Raw genomic sequence first — 16,363 nt, forward strand, 5'->3', positions numbered from 1 at the left:
CGCGTCCGAAGAAGCCCGGCTGGCAATTTCCAGCTGATCGCTTCCGAAGAGTCGAATCGACGGTTGGAAGTGCGCGCGCCCCCACTCTCTGGCGGTTTGGCTCGTCGGCAGGCCATTGGAACACCATCTCCACTCTGCTTCTTGATCTTGAACATCCAACACCTTTGCACCCCCACGTACAAACTCGTTTCAAAATGTCGGCCGCTTCCTGGAGAGCTCACTTCACGTACGTCTCCCACACCCTCACACCCACGCACACCAACCCACCGGAGCTGGAAAACATTCGATTCGATTGGACTGGATTGGTAGAATGCTGACTCGATTTTTGTTTTGGGATTGGGATCAACAGCTTCAACAAGTACACCTCAATCTGCGCGCGCGCTACCCGCCAGGCGCTCAAGGAGGAGCAGCGTGCGGCTGCCGAGCGCCGCGGCTACATGGCCCTGCGCTACCAGGAGTGGAAGGACGGCAAGGCCAGCGAGAACGTAAGTACACCACCACCACCTACACGAGCACCACGCTCAGTCGACCATGCAAAGCAAGCGCCAAAATGGATAGCATACGACGCATCGCATTCGATCATGCTTGCTCGAGATGCTGCATCATGTACGGCGGTGTAACTGACAATGACGTTGCTTCCTTCTTGCTTGCGATCGACAGGTCAACCTCGCCGAGGCCGAAAAGCAATAAGCAGTTCAATGCCAGCCGGTATCACTCACTCCCCTCCAAGGAGATGATCGGCACCGACGTGCATGTATGAAGACATCCCATTGGATGACTTGGTTCGCAGTTCTTCGACGACAAGTGCCAGCGATCTCATCACGCCGCAATCCCAGATATTAGAAGAGTCCGAATCTTGGCCCTGAATGTCGCAGCTCGGCACATGTGTTGGATCGTCATTGACCGACGATGCTCCAGCAGAGTGAATGGTCGGGAGAGCATGCTGACACTGCCACCGGAGCGAGGATACATGGCGTGTGGATCGGATCGATAGTCTGGGTCGTGTCACACGATCGGCCCGATCGGCACAGTCCCCAGGCCGCCCACCGTCCCTCGAAGGCGTGAAGGTCGACAGTTGGGAAGCACAACCGAACAGAGCTTTCGGCATGTCCGCGGGGCGTGCGGAAGAGAGGAAGGAGCGAGGTGTATTGCAATTTTAAAGTGGCGGCATGGCGCGGGCAAATGCGCAATTCAAAGCCAACTGTCCACGTTCGCAGCGCATTTCGCAAAAGGGTCCAACTGGAGCCCTTCAGAAGCTGCGAACGTGGACACGATCGTGCGACCTCTCCCCATCAACCGCCTTGACTTGGCCCCACTGTGCACTGCTGGCTGTCGGCTAGTGCCATGCGTCAACAGAGGCACACGACGTGGCGCGGCCTCCCCCTGTGCTCAGCGCTCAGTCAGCCGCTTCGGCACTCTCTCCGAAACCCAGCCAGGCTGAATGCATCTTTCCGTGTTTGGCAGTGTGACAAGACCGTAGGCACGGTCCTTCCGATGAGCTTCGTGAACAAGCTGAATGTAACTCCCTCGCTCGCTCTCCTTTCCAAACCTCATCTCTGACCGTGTGAAGATCGCGAAGCTACCTTGGCGATCACATCCAGCTCCCACGCCATACCTTTTCGGCTCGATCCCGCCCCACGGCTGTGACCCGACACCATGCTCTACTCTTCCTACGCGGCGCCGCTACCGCCCATCATGGCATCGTCCAGCTCGGCAACCGCCAGTCCGGATCGGTTCGAGTACAATGGTCATCACGTCGTCGCCTCGGATCTCGAGAGCCATCTATGCACGCATGCACTCGTGCGCGATTGCGCGGTCATTGGCGTAGCCCAGCCCAACGGCATAGTCACCACCACAGCCAGCCACGTCAGGATCGAGCACACGCTGCCCATGGCGTTTGTAGCGCTCAGCGCGTCCGGACGCGAACGCTCCGCCCTCGGAGGCGATAAGGAGTCGCGACGCATGAAGGCGCAGCTCACCAAACACCTCGTCGCCGCCGCACCGCTCTTCAAGACGATCAAGCCGCGGCTGCTGTTTGTCGAGTCCATCCCTCGATCCCCCATGGGCTCACTTCTTCGCCATCTGCTGGTGGACAAGGCCATCGCCCCTGCTGCTCCCGCTCCGGATAAGGGGTTCTTCAACACGGTGCTCGCCGAGCCCTCGACATCGCCCAAGAAGGGTGTGCGTGATTCGAAGCGACGCGCGACGCACAGTCAGATCGAACGCAGGCGGCGCGAAAAGATCAACGACCGACTCGTGACGCTGCGCTGTATCGTCCCCGCGTGTGCGCAGGAACTTGCCGACCGCCGACGCCAAAAGCAGGAGGACGAGGATGAGGCCGCCAGGATCGCGGCGGGTGGAGCTCCCAGGACGTACATCGATGCGGCAACGGGAAAGCCCAAGCGCAAACGAAACCGCAAGCGAGTGGATAGCAAGAAGGCGGCGGGGGAGGACGAGTTGGGTCTGCACAAGTTGGATGTGTTGACGCATGCGATCAACTACATCTTTGAGCTCAAGGCGCACATCCACGCGTTGGAGACGGGCGAGAGGCCGCAGCACGTGCCTACGGCCGACAATCCGTTTGGAGTGCGCAATGCGGATGGATCGTATCGGCAAGATGCAAAGATGGAAGACGCCGACGAAACCCAACCCCACGACGATGATGAAGAGGAGGAGGAGGAGGAGGACGAGGAGATTGAGGCGAGTGATGACGAGCCGCTTTCGAAGCGGATTCGCGACACGGAGCTGCGCTCGCACTCGACCCATCGCTCCTCCTCCTCGGGTGCAAGTACGGACATCTCGCCCTGCTTCTCGCTCATCCACACGAGCCCATCTGCCATCTCGCCGGCGACAACGACCATGTCGCCGATGATGAGTCTCGCCGCCGAGTCGCCGATTCTGCTTCCCGATGCGGCCATGCCCCTGCCCAAGCGTGCGGGACGCGAGTCGATCTCGCTGCTCAAGCACCTTTCGCTTGCATCGCCGAGGGGTGCCATGGGTCCGGCGTACGGAGAGCAGAGCGAGGTGCGCAGCAAGACGCCCGGACTGGCAGATGCCAGGGACGCAGCAGAGTTGTTGCTGAACTTTTCAACTTCGCCAGAGGTGTTGAGACCCCCAAGGGGTGGCTTGGCGAGTCCGCCGCTGCTCGCACTCGATGCGCCGCACGAAAAGTCGCCCGAGGCAAAGATGGACAAGGCGTAGAGGTAGAGATGGCGCTGGGAATTCGAGCTCGAATTTGACCATGTGTGGGCTTTGTTCGCGTCACGCAGGGAGTGGTGAGTTGATTGCGCTCTTGAGCAGAGAGGACGAGCTCGGTTGCACCAACGACGTCTAGGATTGGGTTTGGCATGCAATCCACAGTCTACACTCGTAACAAAGCTGAGGAAGTAAGGTGTGACGCACTATCATTGACCAGCTCGATGGAACGCTGGATGACTGTAACGGCCTTGGTAGGAACTTGCGGAGCCGTTTCCGGTGCAAAAGGAGCATGTGGCAAGAAAAGCGCTCGAGAAAGCAGCCACCGCTGCGGTTGGCATGGGACCCCCAACCCTCCTACTCAACAGCCGTAAACTGCCCAACTCCCCAGCCACGTACGTCCCTTTGCGAGTGAAACACTTTGTGGGTGTCAGCAAAGATTGCCCGATTGCCATGCGCACGCTCTGCCATCAAAGCCCGACTCAGATTGCGAGAGAGTGCGATACAAAGCTACACGACAACTCCCACTTGGATGCAACAAGTGCTCGGCCCCAAGGTCAATCTGCGCTTCTCACCAACCTCACGCTCTCCATCGCTCATCGCCACTTTCAGCGTGTGCTCGGTACGCAGTCACAACGCCGAATACCCTCCTTTCACGCAACACTGTGGCACAGCTTGATCAACGTCTGCCACATCGTTTCACCCAACGCACTGGATGAGCACAGAGTGAAAGCTCGATCGTGCATTCGCGTGCGATGCTGTTTCTTTTACAAGTGTGCACGGCAGGTCACGCGAAAAAGTCCCACTCGCGCTCGACAAAGCCGAGCATGTAGTCGTCGACCGTGCCACCCTCCTCCTCGTCCTCCTCTGGCTGCACGACCGGCTCGGCCTCTGCATCAGGCTGCACCTGCGCCTGCGGCTCGTCAAACTCGTCTTCGTCGACCATCTCCTGCCTTGCAGCCAATGCGGCCTGTCGGTCCTCTTCGTCCTCTGCGTCCAGAAACGCCCGCTCCACCTCGCGACCCGTCTCGCCGGCCTCGTCGATCTTGACCTCGACATCGCCGAGCCTGCCGCCGTCGTCGAGCATGTCGCGCCAGTCGATGCGCTTGGCCAGCGTCTCGGTGTTGAACTCGCCCTGCTGAATCACAACGCTGTCGAGCAGCCGCTTCTGATTCGCCTTGCGCAGCATGTTCTCCTCGATCGTATGCTCCGTCACAAACCGGTAGATGTGCACATCGCGCGTCTGGCCGATGCGGTGCGCTCGATCCATACACTGCGCCTCGATCGCCGCATTCCAATCCAGGTCGTAGAACAATACCGTATCGGCACCCGTCAGATTGATACCCAACCCGCCACTGCGCGTCGAAAGGATAAAGGCCGAGATGCGAAGATCGCGGTTGAACTTTTCCGTCAACGCCTGCCGCTGCTCCACCTTGGTCGCTCCATCCAGACGCAGGTAGCGGTAGCCGTGGTAGTTGAGAAACGACTCGAGAATGTCGAGCACGCGCGTCATCTGCGTAAAGATCAGGATGCGATGTCCTCCGTCCTTCAACCGACGCATGAGCAGGTCAAGCTGCTGAAGCTTACCGCAGTCGTACTGCAGCAGCGACGCATCCGGGAAGGCAATGTGCAGCTTCACCGCCACGGGATGCACCGTGTCGAACTCGGGCTTGACCATCTCGGGCTGCTGGTACGGTTCGAAGCCTGCCAACGCCCAACGAGGCATGTCGACCGCGACGGCGCGAGGCGTCACAAAGGCAAAGCGGTCGATCACTGGCTGCATGTTCTCGCGCCGCGTCGAACGCGACTGCACCATGCGCAGCAGGGTGTCGCACCTGTCCAGATAGCCTCGACGATCGCCCTCGTGCTGCTCGGCAGGCTCCAGGCGCGCCGGTCGGCCCGCTTCGCGAAGCATGCGGATCAGCGCAGCGCCATACACCTGCCGCTTGGTGCAGCGATACTGGTTGATGTACGCCACGTGCTTCCACCTCTCCATCTCGCCCACGAGCCGGCGCTGCTCGCGCGACTTGGCAAACCCGTCGATCGTCCACGTCTCGAGCTCCGGCATCTCGCCCACGGTGTCGCGGAAGTACGGCAGCTTCTTGGCCGCATTCAGCCGGCGCAGGTCGCGCGACTCGATCGCCGTCAGATGCTCCTCGCGGTCGGTAAACCGAAAATTGGTCGCATCCAGGTCGACCTTGTCCCATACATCCTCGCGCAGCAGCTCGCGCCGCACGAGCAGCTCCTTGATCTCGTAGTCGGCCACGACCGAGCGCGGCATGGCGAAGCTCGTCACGATCGGTCGCACCTCGAACAGGTCCGGGTGGTTGCATACCTTTCGGAGCTGCATGAGACAGTTGATGATGCTGAGGTAGTTGCCGCTCGCCAGGCTCTCGCGCGTCTTTGCGCGTGACATAAAGTCATTGTACAGAAATCGCTGGCGCTTCGACAGCCGGCACGTGATGACGTGTTCGTACTTGCTCGGCAGCTCCTTTTCCACCTCGCTCTTGAGTCGCCGCAGCAGGTACGGCCGCAGCACCGCATGCAGCTTCTGCACCATGGCGCGTGTCTCGTCGCTCATGCTGTTGCCGCCCTCGATCGCCTTGTCGAGCGGGTTGGAGAACCAATCTTGAAAGTCCTTCATGTTGGCAAAGGCTCCGCCGCCCGGCAGCTCGCTCACTCCGTGCGGCATGAGAAAGTACATGAGCGACCACAGATCCATGAGGTTGTTCTGCAGCGGTGTTCCCGTCAGCAGCAGGCGTCGCTGCGAGTTGAAGCCGAGCAGCGTCTGCCAGCGTTGCGACCGAAAGTTCTTGATGTGGTGCGCCTCGTCGAGTACCAGATACACCCACGGCTTGCGGCGGAAGATGTGCTGGTCGGCCAGGACGAGTTGGTAGCTGGTGATGCACACGTTGAAGCTGTTCTCGGTATTCCAGCCGATTCGCTTCTCCTTGCGCTCCTTCTGATTGCCGTAGTACGAGAGGATCTTGAACCCGGGCAGGAACTTTTTGAACTCGACCTCCCAGTTGAGCATCACACTGGTCGGAGCCACGACGAGGTGCGGACCCCAGACGCCCTTGTCACACGCGAGGTGAGCAAGCAGCGAGATGGTCTGGATGGTCTTGCCCAGGCCCATCTCGTCGGCGAGGATGCCATTGACGCCGTTGGCGTACAAGCTGGCGAGCCACTCGAAACCGATCTGCTGGTACGGACGCAGCTGGCCGCGGAGCAGGAAAGGCTGGCGCGAACGAGTCACGGCCCGGTCGGAAGAGACGATGGACGAGGCGCGTGTCATCGAACGACGGCTGCCTCGACGTTCGCCCGTGGCAACGGATTCCGCATCACTGAGCTCGTCGGCCGATTCGTCGGCCTGACGGAGCAGCGCCAGCGACGCCGAACGATCCACCTTCAAGGCTGTTTCTTCATCCGATGCTTCTGTGTCCTTGTCGTCCTCCGTGGCCTCTTCGCCCTTGACATGTTCAACATCCGGCATCTGTTCGTCGGGCTCTTGATCAGATTGGTTGGCTGTGCTGGCGCCGGCATCAGCTTGGCTGTCCTTGTCCTCGCTTTCCGCCTCTTCGGGGCTAGCTCCGTATCCGTATCTCTTGAGCAGCTCCTCGATGGGTATATTGGCGTCCGCTGCGAGGCCGGCATCTTCGCTGTCGTCTTCTTCGTCTTCCTCCCACATCTGGCGTTCGAGCTCAGCATCCTCTTCCTCCGCGTCGTCTGCACCGGCGACGGCAAACTCGACGTCATCGGCTTCCAGCTCGGCGGCCCGCGCTTGTTGTGCCGCGGTCGGCATCGCTGCACCTCTGGCGCGCCTTGATGATCTCTGCGGACGGCTCGATTTAGGAGCATGGATAGGACTAGGCTGCGTCTCGGTAGCAGCTGGAGTGCTCGCGCCCATTGCAGACACGGCGTCGTCGATGGCGTCAACCTCTGCGATTGCAGCTGACGGTGCCTCGACTGCAGCAGATTCCGAGCCATCACGAGCATCGACACCTTCGTCGACATCAGCGTCAGGATCTGCGTCGCTTGCTTCATCCTCAGACTCGGCCGGCTCGGCGGACTCGTCGCTGCCGTAGCTAGTGCGATCACTGTTGCCATCCATGTCGCTGTCCGAGAAGCCGTCTGGGTTGGTGGTCATGACTTGGTGTTGCTTCTTGAGCATGGCTGTGCTCTGTTCGAGGATGGCGTTGAGCTGCTCCTTGTCGAGCTTCTCCTTCTCGGCCTTTTCGGCTGCCGCCTTGCGCGCCCTGACCACGTTGACGGCCAAGCGCCACTGCTTGAGCACTTCACGCAGTGTCCACTTTGCCAGCGCGCGGATGCGCTTCTCCTCGGCCTTCTTCTCGCGCTCGGACGAGCCGAGCTGACGCTCCCAGTGCTGGGCCACCATGCGAGCCACTCTGCGCGCGTTCTGCTGCCTAGACTTGGCGTGCTGCCGCATGGGCTGGTAGCTAGCAGCCACAGCATCGAGCAGGTGGTCGTGATGCGACTTGGTCGTGCGTGCCGCCTTGGCGGGGACGTGACGTGCGATTCCGCCGGACTCGGGATGGATGGGTAGACCCGCACGCCACCTCTGATCCCTGTGGAGATATGTCTGAAGATCTTCGGCCTCAACCTCGGCCGGATCGCGGCCGCCCTCGCCATCGCGCAACAGATCGAAGGAAGTCCAAAGAGCATCGATGTCGCCGCCAAAGCGTTTGGGAGCTGGAACTTGATGTGGAGCCAGGATGTGCAATGGAGGAGCGTGTTCGGGAAGCGGTCGAGGCTGATGTCGGAGGATGAAGGCATCGAGCTCGTCGAGCGCTTTGCTCTTGCGAGCACCGCTGCTGCGCTTCGCAGGCGTGTCGAAAGAGTCGTCTGCAAAAGAAGATTGCCTTTTGCGTGAGGATGCCGTCGTCCGCGATTGCTTTTGCTTTCCTTTGGACCGACCTCTGGTGCCCCTTTGCTTCCCTGCCCTCCTGGCTGCTGCTTGGCTGTCGCTCACGTCCGAGACGTGATCTTCATTCTGGCTCTCATCGTCGCTGGTTGCGCCGTCGGATGCATCTGCCGTGCTGCCGCGGGCCTCGGGCTCAGCGGTGCTGGACGAAGCGCGACCGGGGAACCTGTCGCTGGAGCGGCGCTTGCTGCCGTTCTTTGCAGGAGTCGTGCGCGTGGCTGGACTGGTGGGAGGAGGCGGGCGTTTCAGCGAGAGGCTCTCGAGCCTGGCATTGACGCGGCGACGAGTGACACGGCCTGAACCGGAAGCTTCGGCGCCCGAGCCGGCATCGTCGAGGCTGAAGCGAAGATCGTGGGCATGCTTGAAAGTGGTGAAGACGTCGCTCTGGTCGTTGCGCGCTTCGTCTGGGTCGTAGCCGACCATGGTGACAAACTTGGTCAGGTGGAAGAGCTCGCGTACGAGCATGTCATGGCGATCGTGCACCTCTTCGAGATCCGACTGGGCGACGGCGACCTTCTCGTGTCTACGGCGCTCTAGGATCTGCGGCAGCGGTGTTGCAGCATCGTGTGCACCAATTGGGGTGATCTGTGGCCTTGTACGAAGTGGAAGAGAAGGCTTGGCAGGCGACTCGGCTTGGCCCTGATCGGAGAACGAGTGCGTCTCCGATTCGTCTTGCTGGAAGGCCGATCTGCTCCTCGATCTGGATCGATCCGACCGATTCGAGCTGGTCGAGGCGATGGGGCCTGCGTCCGTGCCGACCCGAGTCGTCTCATTTGGCGCGTCAAGGTCGGCTTCGTTGGCGTAAGGTTTGGGTGAGACTGTCGGCGTTAGTCTAGGTTTCGCATCAAAGAGTTCCTCGTCCCGCAACGATGCGGAGACTTGCTGGGGACGCGATTGAGACGCCCTTCGATTGCTCGTGAGACTGCTCGTCGTGCCTGCGCCGTTGAGCGTAGTGCTGCGACGGGGTCGGCGTGCCCGACCGGGAGTGTCGCTGCTGGTCTGCTGCTCGTCGGCGTCGGCATCCTTTTGCAGCTGAAACGCGGGTCCCGGACTGGAGAAGGCTAATTCTGCAGCGAGGCGCTTCCTCTTGACTGGTGCGGCTGGCGTTGCCTCATTTCGAGGAGAAACGGATCTTTCGCCCGAGGTGGATCCTTGCTGTGAAGTCTCGGCCTGCGACGCGTCGCCGTTGGTGGCTGCAGCTGGAGCGTCGTGGCCATTCTCTGCGCCGCTCTGGTGGGAGCCGCTCACATTGCTGGCGGATGTTTCTGCATGATGAGAGTGAGTGCCGCCAGTTGACATGAAGGTGGGGCCGTTTTGCCGGGATGCCGATGCAGCTGCGCCGGATGCACGCAGGAGCAGCTCCTCTGCCTCTGCGAAATGGTCTGCGCCAACGAACGTGTGCTGCGCCACACCGCGCACTCTGCGAGACGAAGCCGAGTCGGCGAGCGACGGTGGGAATCCAACCTTGTTGTGGTGGGCTCGGACTGAGGCTCGGTGTGTGCTGGGTCGGGCTACGGTTGGATCATGGATTTGTGCCCGAAGCTGATCTGCTGATCCGACGGAACCTTGCGCTTGCAGCTGAGCCGCGTCAAGCTGAAGAGCAGATGACGGTGGGAGCGATGCGAAACTCTAAGTTGGTGGGAGCGCGGAAGCACGGACCGATGGTGAATGAGAGAGCCGATCCGCTGCCGTGCCGTGCAAATGTGATGGTCCGCAGAGAGAAAAGTGAAGGCGCTCGGAAGTGTGATCTCGTGAAAGGGTCGAGAAGGTTGTCGGAGGAAAAGGATCGGATGCAGATGGGAAGAGCGGATGTTGCTTGGGGAACATCCGAAGGGCTGGCTGAAGCGGCAGGAAGGGTGTGCTTTGCATCTGGCGTCTAACTTTCGGCCACTCTGCTGCTGCAGAGTGATCCGTCGACGGCGGGCTGCGTCGGCTGAGCCGCCGCGTTGTGTCTCGCGACAGAGTTGTGCTGCTCCTGAACCGCACTTTTTCCACTTTTGCAAGAAGCTGCGTCAGATTCTTCGCGCATCCAAGCATGAAGCCGGCATTTTCGAAAAAAGGGTCGCGCGACCGCGAAATCCCTGCTCGAAAATCGGGTCGCAAAAATCACGAAATACGCTCGTCGGTGGGAAAAATGTGGAGTCTGCGGGGCAGCGAAGCATGAAGAGGCTGCTTCGAGTGCCCGGGCCATGCTTGCTAGAGAGCCATCTTCCCACACCCTCTGCAAGTCACCTTGGATCTCGTCCGAAGCCTTCTTCCACTGCAAACATGCCCGTCATTCACATCGTCCTCGTCAAGGTCAAGTCGGCCGTGCTCTCCAACGGCTTCGACGAGCTCAAGCAGAAGTGCGAGACGCTCAAGGATCTTCCCATCGCCGCTTCCAAGGCCACCGAGATCAAGTGGGGGCCGCCTGCCTATCCCGGCCGCAACGAGGGATACAACTGGGGTGAGTGTGGACTTGCTTGGATGTGGCCCAAAGTAGCAAACGAGCAAAGTACTGACCGGTCCGCCGTGGCCTCTTGTTTCTGTTCCTGATTCCCTTTCTGTTCCTGCTTCTCGGCCCGACGGAACCTCCATTCCGCAGGTCTCTACAGCGTCTTTGCAACGCGCGAGGACTACGAGGCGTACCGCGACGACGACGAGCACCGAAAGTACGTATTCAGGCACCAGCCTCCCGTCGGCCCCGTTCCGACTCGCTTCGCCCCCTCGTGTGCATGCATGCTGACATCGCTCTCGCTCGGCTGTGTTCCATTTCGGATCGCAACGCAATCTACAGCTTCTCCAAGACGGTCCTGCTGCCCAACGTCGACGGCATCCTGGCCTACGACTTTGACATCTGAGCGCGCCATCGCTCAGGCAGACATAGACGTGCGATCACTTAGACGCAAGCATCGCTCTTCCCAGGTGCACCTCAAATCCAAGTCGTCGATTCAAGTATGCGTGCGGCCTGTGGCAGCAATAGACTCGCGGCACACAACAGAGCGGCAAAACATTTGGGGCCAGGAACGAGAGACCCTGGCGTCCCTGGGAAGCTCCGATATCGATGTGCCTGAAAAGAGGCAGCACACGAGATGCACAGGATCGCGTGGGAGCGACTGTGACACTAGGGGTGCCGACAAAGATGGCATGCTTGCATTCCCACGCTCGGGAATTGTGACTTCTCAAAGATCGACAGCCAGCGCTGCCAGAAACGCTGTCCTGAGTGGCCCCTTCTGCGCGTTTTCTCCTTCAGCTCGTTTGTTGAATGCTCTCAACAACCTGTCATCGCAAGTATAGCTGCGGGAACTGCAGGAGCAGACAGTGTCGTTTGCCAAGACAAGGGCACCGGCGGTGTGTTTGGGAAGTGGCAGGGGAGCGATTACGAGCCGGACCTGACGGCCAAAGAATGCACCATGAGACATATAAGGTGAGGATGGTCATTGCCCGCGCTCAAGTCTCCATCGGCAGCTCATAGGGGTCCATAGACAGGTCGAGACTGTCTCACACCATTGCTCGCACACAACGGCAAGTGTGCATTAGAAAGCTACGAGTATGGTCAAGGTAAAGCGTGAGGGTCGAAAAGCCAAACGGACTACCGTACCGCCTCGTGTGCCCGAGGCCGACGCTGCCAAACGAGAACGATCGCTGCGCGCCTGCACCCGGTGTCGTGCTCGAAAGCAAAGGTGCGACAATGCCCTGCCTCACTGTAGCAACTGCATCAAGGGCGGCGTAGCATGCGAAGCGTTCCCTATCAACGTCGTCTCGCGAGAGAATCTGCTACAGTGAGTTCGTCCTTCGCCTTCGTAGTCGAGCGCCTTTAACGGAGCCAGCTAATCTGACAGGATTGCCGAATTGCAGACTGTACGATCAACTGCAGGACAGCACACGCCGCAACAACGTGCTGCAGGAAGAGCTCGACGTGGTTCGGCTGGTGAACCACGACCCGCTCAGTCAGTTCAGCGCCTTGGTCGCTCATCAGGTGAGCCCAGCACGTCGTGGCTCGGAACGAGGTGAGTTACGTCGCTGACAATTTGCAAGGCGGGATCACAGGCCTCAAACAGTCGAGCTGGCGAACACGCGATCTGGACGGCGCAAGAGCTCAAGTTAGTCCAGTCCCACAAGCCATACTTCAAGTAACGCCGTTTGGGACGCATGTTGACGCGGCGCCGTACCGCCTCTGCCGGTCATTGTCTCTCTTTGTCTTGATGCAACGGTTCCTCTTGGGAAACACAAACACAGGCACGAAGGGAGCCTCGCATGTTCGCACGATCAGCGACAGGAAAGGTCGACCACCCCTGCTCTCACCACGAAGGACAAAAGGAAGAACGCAGCCTTGCTTCCTCGATCGAGCGACAAGCAAGCGCCTGCAATGCCAGCTCTCGAGGGCTTTGCGGAGATCCTCGGAAGCTGTTTCCCTGCCGTCGCCCCTGCCGTGTGCTTGGCGGTGAGCAGCGTCACCACGCCTCGAATGCACGAACGCGCGAACAATGTCGCTGCCCTGGCCTCCCTGTAAGTGCCTTTCCGCTTTTTGCGAACAAATGGTCTGAAGGGCAACATCGAGCTGATGTTTACTCTGCCGCAACAGCCCCATGCAGGAGCTGTACTCGATTCTCGCCATGAGATCGGGGCTTTCTGGTCAAGCTGCCATCAAAGCCTCGACCGGCCGTATGGAAGCGTCGGTCAAAGAGACAGCAAACACGCTCTTTGCTGCCGCCGACATGACGCGAGTCGCCGCAATCATGCTCTGGACGCTTCTGGCGCTCGTCAAGCGTCGCGTCGAGGACCTCTTGCGACTCGACAAGGTGCTGACCGGCTTTATGAAAGTCTGGCAGAACAGAGCGGCAGCCGAGGCCTCCGCTCTGCTATGCGATGTCATGGTAAGATGCGCCGCCGCCATTCCGGTGTTCAGCCACGCGGGCAAAAGGAGCAAGCCTCTGATGCGCGGTCTTTCTGATGCTCCTGGTGCAGACCATCTTCTACCGAGCCTATAGCTGGATCCATCTGCGTGAGTATTTCCCGTTTCGAACGGCATCGAGAACAATTGCGAGACTGACTTTGATGAGTTGCTCGCGTGGGCATGCAGAGACCGCGATCACGGGAGGCAGTCTGCAGATCGAGGTCTCGAGCGTGCTCAGTCTGGACGCCATGGACGCTTCGCGATGCAAGCTTGACATGCGTTCGTTCGCGTCGGCGTTCCAGGTCGAGGTGGCTCGGCTCGAGTACCAGACGCTGTGCCTCTTCTCCTTGCCCACCGGCTGCCTCACGGACATGCAGCACGCCGAAGCGGTGTGGACGCTGCTCACCACGCTCAAGCAGCTGTCGGACGTGTTGGAGCAGCGCACCCTCTTGCTGGGTGCGGGCTTCGACTCGGCGACGCCCGAACAGGATGGCCTGCTGCGGTCGAAGCTGGCTGTGCAGCTATACGGCGTGTTTCCGCGTCTGCTCGCGCGCCACAATGCAGACAGGCGACTGTGGCGATGGCTCGCCAATGCCGGCCCGCTCGCGGCGACCGCGCTGTCGCTGTATCACTTTGCATGGGCGCAATTCGGATGGCTCGGCGACCACGCACTCGACGCAGCAACGCTGGCGGATCTCTTGGCGGCGTAAGTTGGAGCACCGAGCATTTGTACTGTACAGTACTAGTGCGGTTAAGCTGACTTTGGCATTGCGGCAAAAGATTTGCGTGGATCCATCAGCAGCAAACGCTGCACAACGACTCGCGCCCGGACCAAGCCAAGACGGTCGAGGCTGCGATCGAGCTCGGCGAGCACAGTGTAAGCACCGACCCTCCCACTCCTCCTATTGCTTGTACTGACACGCCATCGCTCCCGCCACTCGAAACAGCTGACTCGATGGCCGCAGCTGGGCGGCACGCTCACTTCTACCTTGCACGAGCTGCGCGCCGTTCGCGAGTACGCCGCGTTCGGTGCGCCGCTGTGGCCGTGCGTGCCGGCGTACAGTGCGTCGAGCCCGGCGCAGACGTCGTCGATCCGCACGCCCACGGGCAGCGAGGTGGCGCTGCATCCGGCGGGATGGCCCCACTGGGCGTCCGACGATGCCAGCGCCTCGCTCGCCGCCCAGATGGCCGCCGACAATCCGTGGTGCGAGTCAGAGCTCCACCCGGCACCCCTGCGCGACGAACATCGCATCGCCCCCGTCCTCGTCTACATGGACGAGGCCAACCGCACCTCGTAAAAGCCCGGCACAACCAGCTTTTCCAGTAGGTTAGTGATCTCGCCAATCTCAACGACTTTGCACTCAAAACGTACGAGCAGCGACACAAGCAGCGACACGCGCAGCGACACAAGCAGCGACACGCGCAGAAGGGGACGAGAAAAGGTTGCCATTGCCGGTAAGAACAGCAAGGGACAGAGCGCCTAGGGCATGAGAGGGTTCTACGGTCAGATCCACGCCTCGGTGGACGTGGAGGGACGCGCTAGGACTTAGGCGATCTCACCAAAGCGAGACCGGGTTGGGGGTGAGCACGGGGAGGAGAGAAGAAACACCGACTCGAGGGCGCCAGGTGCGGGGCGCCTCTGCATTCGAAAGTCGGTGGAGTGTCCAAGTCGACGCACCAGGAAGCGGGGCGACGCGACGACGTGAGGACTTTTGCGGCGTCGCGCATGCAAGCGATGGCACGACGCTTAGATGAGGTCGGCGACGTTGAGGGGCATCTCGTCGATCTGGGTCGAGTAGAACTGCTCAATGTCGCGGAGCATGCGGACGTCGTCGGCGGTGACAAAGTTGATCGCAACACCCTTACGGCCGAAACGACCGCCACGGCCGATGCGGTGGATGTAGTTCTCGCGGTTGGAGGGGAGGTCGTAGTTGATGACGAGCGACACCTGCTGGACGTCGATACCACGGGCGAGGAGGTCGGTGGTGATGAGGACACGCGAGGAGCCGGAGCGGAACTCGCGCATGATGACCTCACGCTGGCCCTGCTCCATGTCGCCGTGCATGGCCGAGACGGTGAACTCGCGCGAGGTGAGCTTGTCGGTGAGCCAGTCGACCTTTCTGCGCGTGTTGCAGAAGATGACGGCCTGGGTGATGGTGACGGTCTCGTAGAGGTCGCAGAGCGTGTCGAGCTTCCACTCCTCCTTGTCGACGGCGACGTAGAACTGGCGGATACCCTCGAGGGTGAGCTCGTCGCGCTTGACGAGGATGCGGACGGGGTCGCGCATGAACTTTTTGGTGACCTCGAGCACCTCCTGGGGCATGGTGGCGGAGAGGAGGACGCACTGGGTGTCCTGGGGCAGCAGCTGGAAGACCTCGTACATCTGGTCCTTGAAGCCGCGCGAGAGCATCTCGTCGGCCTCGTCGAGGCAGAACATCTTGAGCTGGTCGGTCTTGAAGGCGCGACGGTTGATCATGTCGTACACACGGCCGGGGGTGCCGACGACGACCTGTGCGCCCTCGTTGAGCTTCGCCATGTCCTCGCGGACGTTGGTGCCGCCGATGCAGGCGTGGCAGTCGATCTTCATGTAGTCGCCGAGGGCGATGACGACCTTCTGGATCTGCTGGGCGAGCTCGCGAGTGGGGGCGAGGATGAGCGCCTGGACGGCCTTGATGCTGGGGTCGATGCGCTGGAGAATGGCGATGGAGAAGGTGGCGGTCTTGCCGGTACCGGACTGGGCCTGGGCGATGACGTCGTGGCCCTTGATGACGGGGACGATGGCGCGCGCCTGGATGGCCGAGGGGCGCTCGAAACCGTAGGCGTAGACACCGCGGAGGAGCTCGTCCTTGAGCTCCATGTTGTCGAAGTTGTCGATGACGGTCTCCCAGTTGGTCTCGATCTCGCCATCGGCGATCTGGAGGTCGTTGCCAGCGGCCGGGGCGGCGGCGGCGGGAGTCTCCTCGGGCCTGCGAAGGAAGATAAGCGAGGGGGTCAGTACGAGGTGACCAACGCACAGAAGACGGATACGAGCTGTGGCATTGCAGCGGTAGTGCGAATGTGCATCGTCGCATGCAGATCAAGAGGCGTGCACGTGTCGCGGCAGGCTGATAGCCTCTTGGCTAGGGCAACCTGCAGCCTAGCCTGGCCGTCGTCGTTACGCATCCAAAGTGCAGCAGCGAGACGGCGCATGCTATGCTGTCTGCCGAATTGACGCCGCAGCCGCAGCAAGGACGGTCGAAGATAGAGACATACTTAGACATGTTGGGCGACTAGGGGCACGAGATCAAGGAGTCGGACTGGAACAAGTCGACGCCTTGAGGGGTGGGTTGTTTTTGAAAGCGCTGGTAAAG

The 16,363-nt window shown here is 60.6% G+C and overlaps 5 protein-coding genes across 5 annotated transcripts; 3 read left to right on the forward strand and 2 right to left on the reverse strand.

Moving 5' to 3' along the window:
* Window positions 1–1,656: 1,656 nt before the first annotated feature.
* On the forward strand, window positions 1,657–3,201 carry PAN0_016c5345 (uncharacterized protein; the record flags this gene model as incomplete). The annotated part of the gene is made up of 1 exon (XM_014799286.1): window positions 1,657–3,201. One exon carries the CDS (start codon window positions 1,657–1,659, stop codon window positions 3,199–3,201), a length of 1,545 nt encoding a protein of 514 aa, XP_014654772.1.
* A 781-nt stretch (window positions 3,202–3,982) lies between these two features.
* On the reverse strand, window positions 3,983–9,964 carry PAN0_016d5346 (helicase; the record flags this gene model as incomplete). The annotated part of the gene is made up of 2 exons (XM_014799287.1): window positions 3,983–9,730; window positions 9,797–9,964. 2 exons carry the CDS (start codon window positions 9,962–9,964, stop codon window positions 3,983–3,985), a joined length of 5,916 nt encoding a protein of 1,971 aa, XP_014654773.1.
* A 441-nt stretch (window positions 9,965–10,405) lies between these two features.
* On the forward strand, window positions 10,406–10,977 carry PAN0_016c5347 (uncharacterized protein; the record flags this gene model as incomplete). Its single annotated transcript, XM_014799288.1, has 3 exons — window positions 10,406–10,583; window positions 10,722–10,788; window positions 10,914–10,977. The coding sequence occupies 3 exons, from the start codon at window positions 10,406–10,408 to the stop codon at window positions 10,975–10,977; spliced, it is 309 nt and encodes a 102-aa protein (XP_014654774.1).
* Window positions 10,978–11,668: 691 nt separating this feature from the next.
* PAN0_016c5348 (uncharacterized protein) lies at window positions 11,669–14,311 on the forward strand (the record flags this gene model as incomplete). Its single annotated transcript, XM_014799289.1, has 8 exons — window positions 11,669–11,898; window positions 11,975–12,095; window positions 12,396–12,625; window positions 12,702–12,993; window positions 13,085–13,121; window positions 13,200–13,719; window positions 13,794–13,890; window positions 13,961–14,311. 8 exons carry the CDS (start codon window positions 11,669–11,671, stop codon window positions 14,309–14,311), a joined length of 1,878 nt encoding a protein of 625 aa, XP_014654775.1.
* Window positions 14,312–14,760: 449 nt separating this feature from the next.
* Window positions 14,761–16,273, reverse strand: PAN0_016d5349 (DEAD-domain-containing protein; the record flags this gene model as incomplete). The annotated part of the gene is made up of 3 exons (XM_014799290.1): window positions 14,761–15,979; window positions 16,105–16,212; window positions 16,266–16,273. 3 exons carry the CDS (start codon window positions 16,271–16,273, stop codon window positions 14,761–14,763), a joined length of 1,335 nt encoding a protein of 444 aa, XP_014654776.1.
* Window positions 16,274–16,363: the final 90 nt, after the last annotated feature.

This window comes from Moesziomyces antarcticus (genome assembly GCF_000747765.1).
Source record: "Moesziomyces antarcticus DNA, scaffold: scaffold_v10016, strain JCM 10317, whole genome shotgun sequence".
Lineage (NCBI taxonomy): Eukaryota > Fungi > Basidiomycota > Ustilaginomycetes > Ustilaginales > Ustilaginaceae > Moesziomyces > Moesziomyces antarcticus.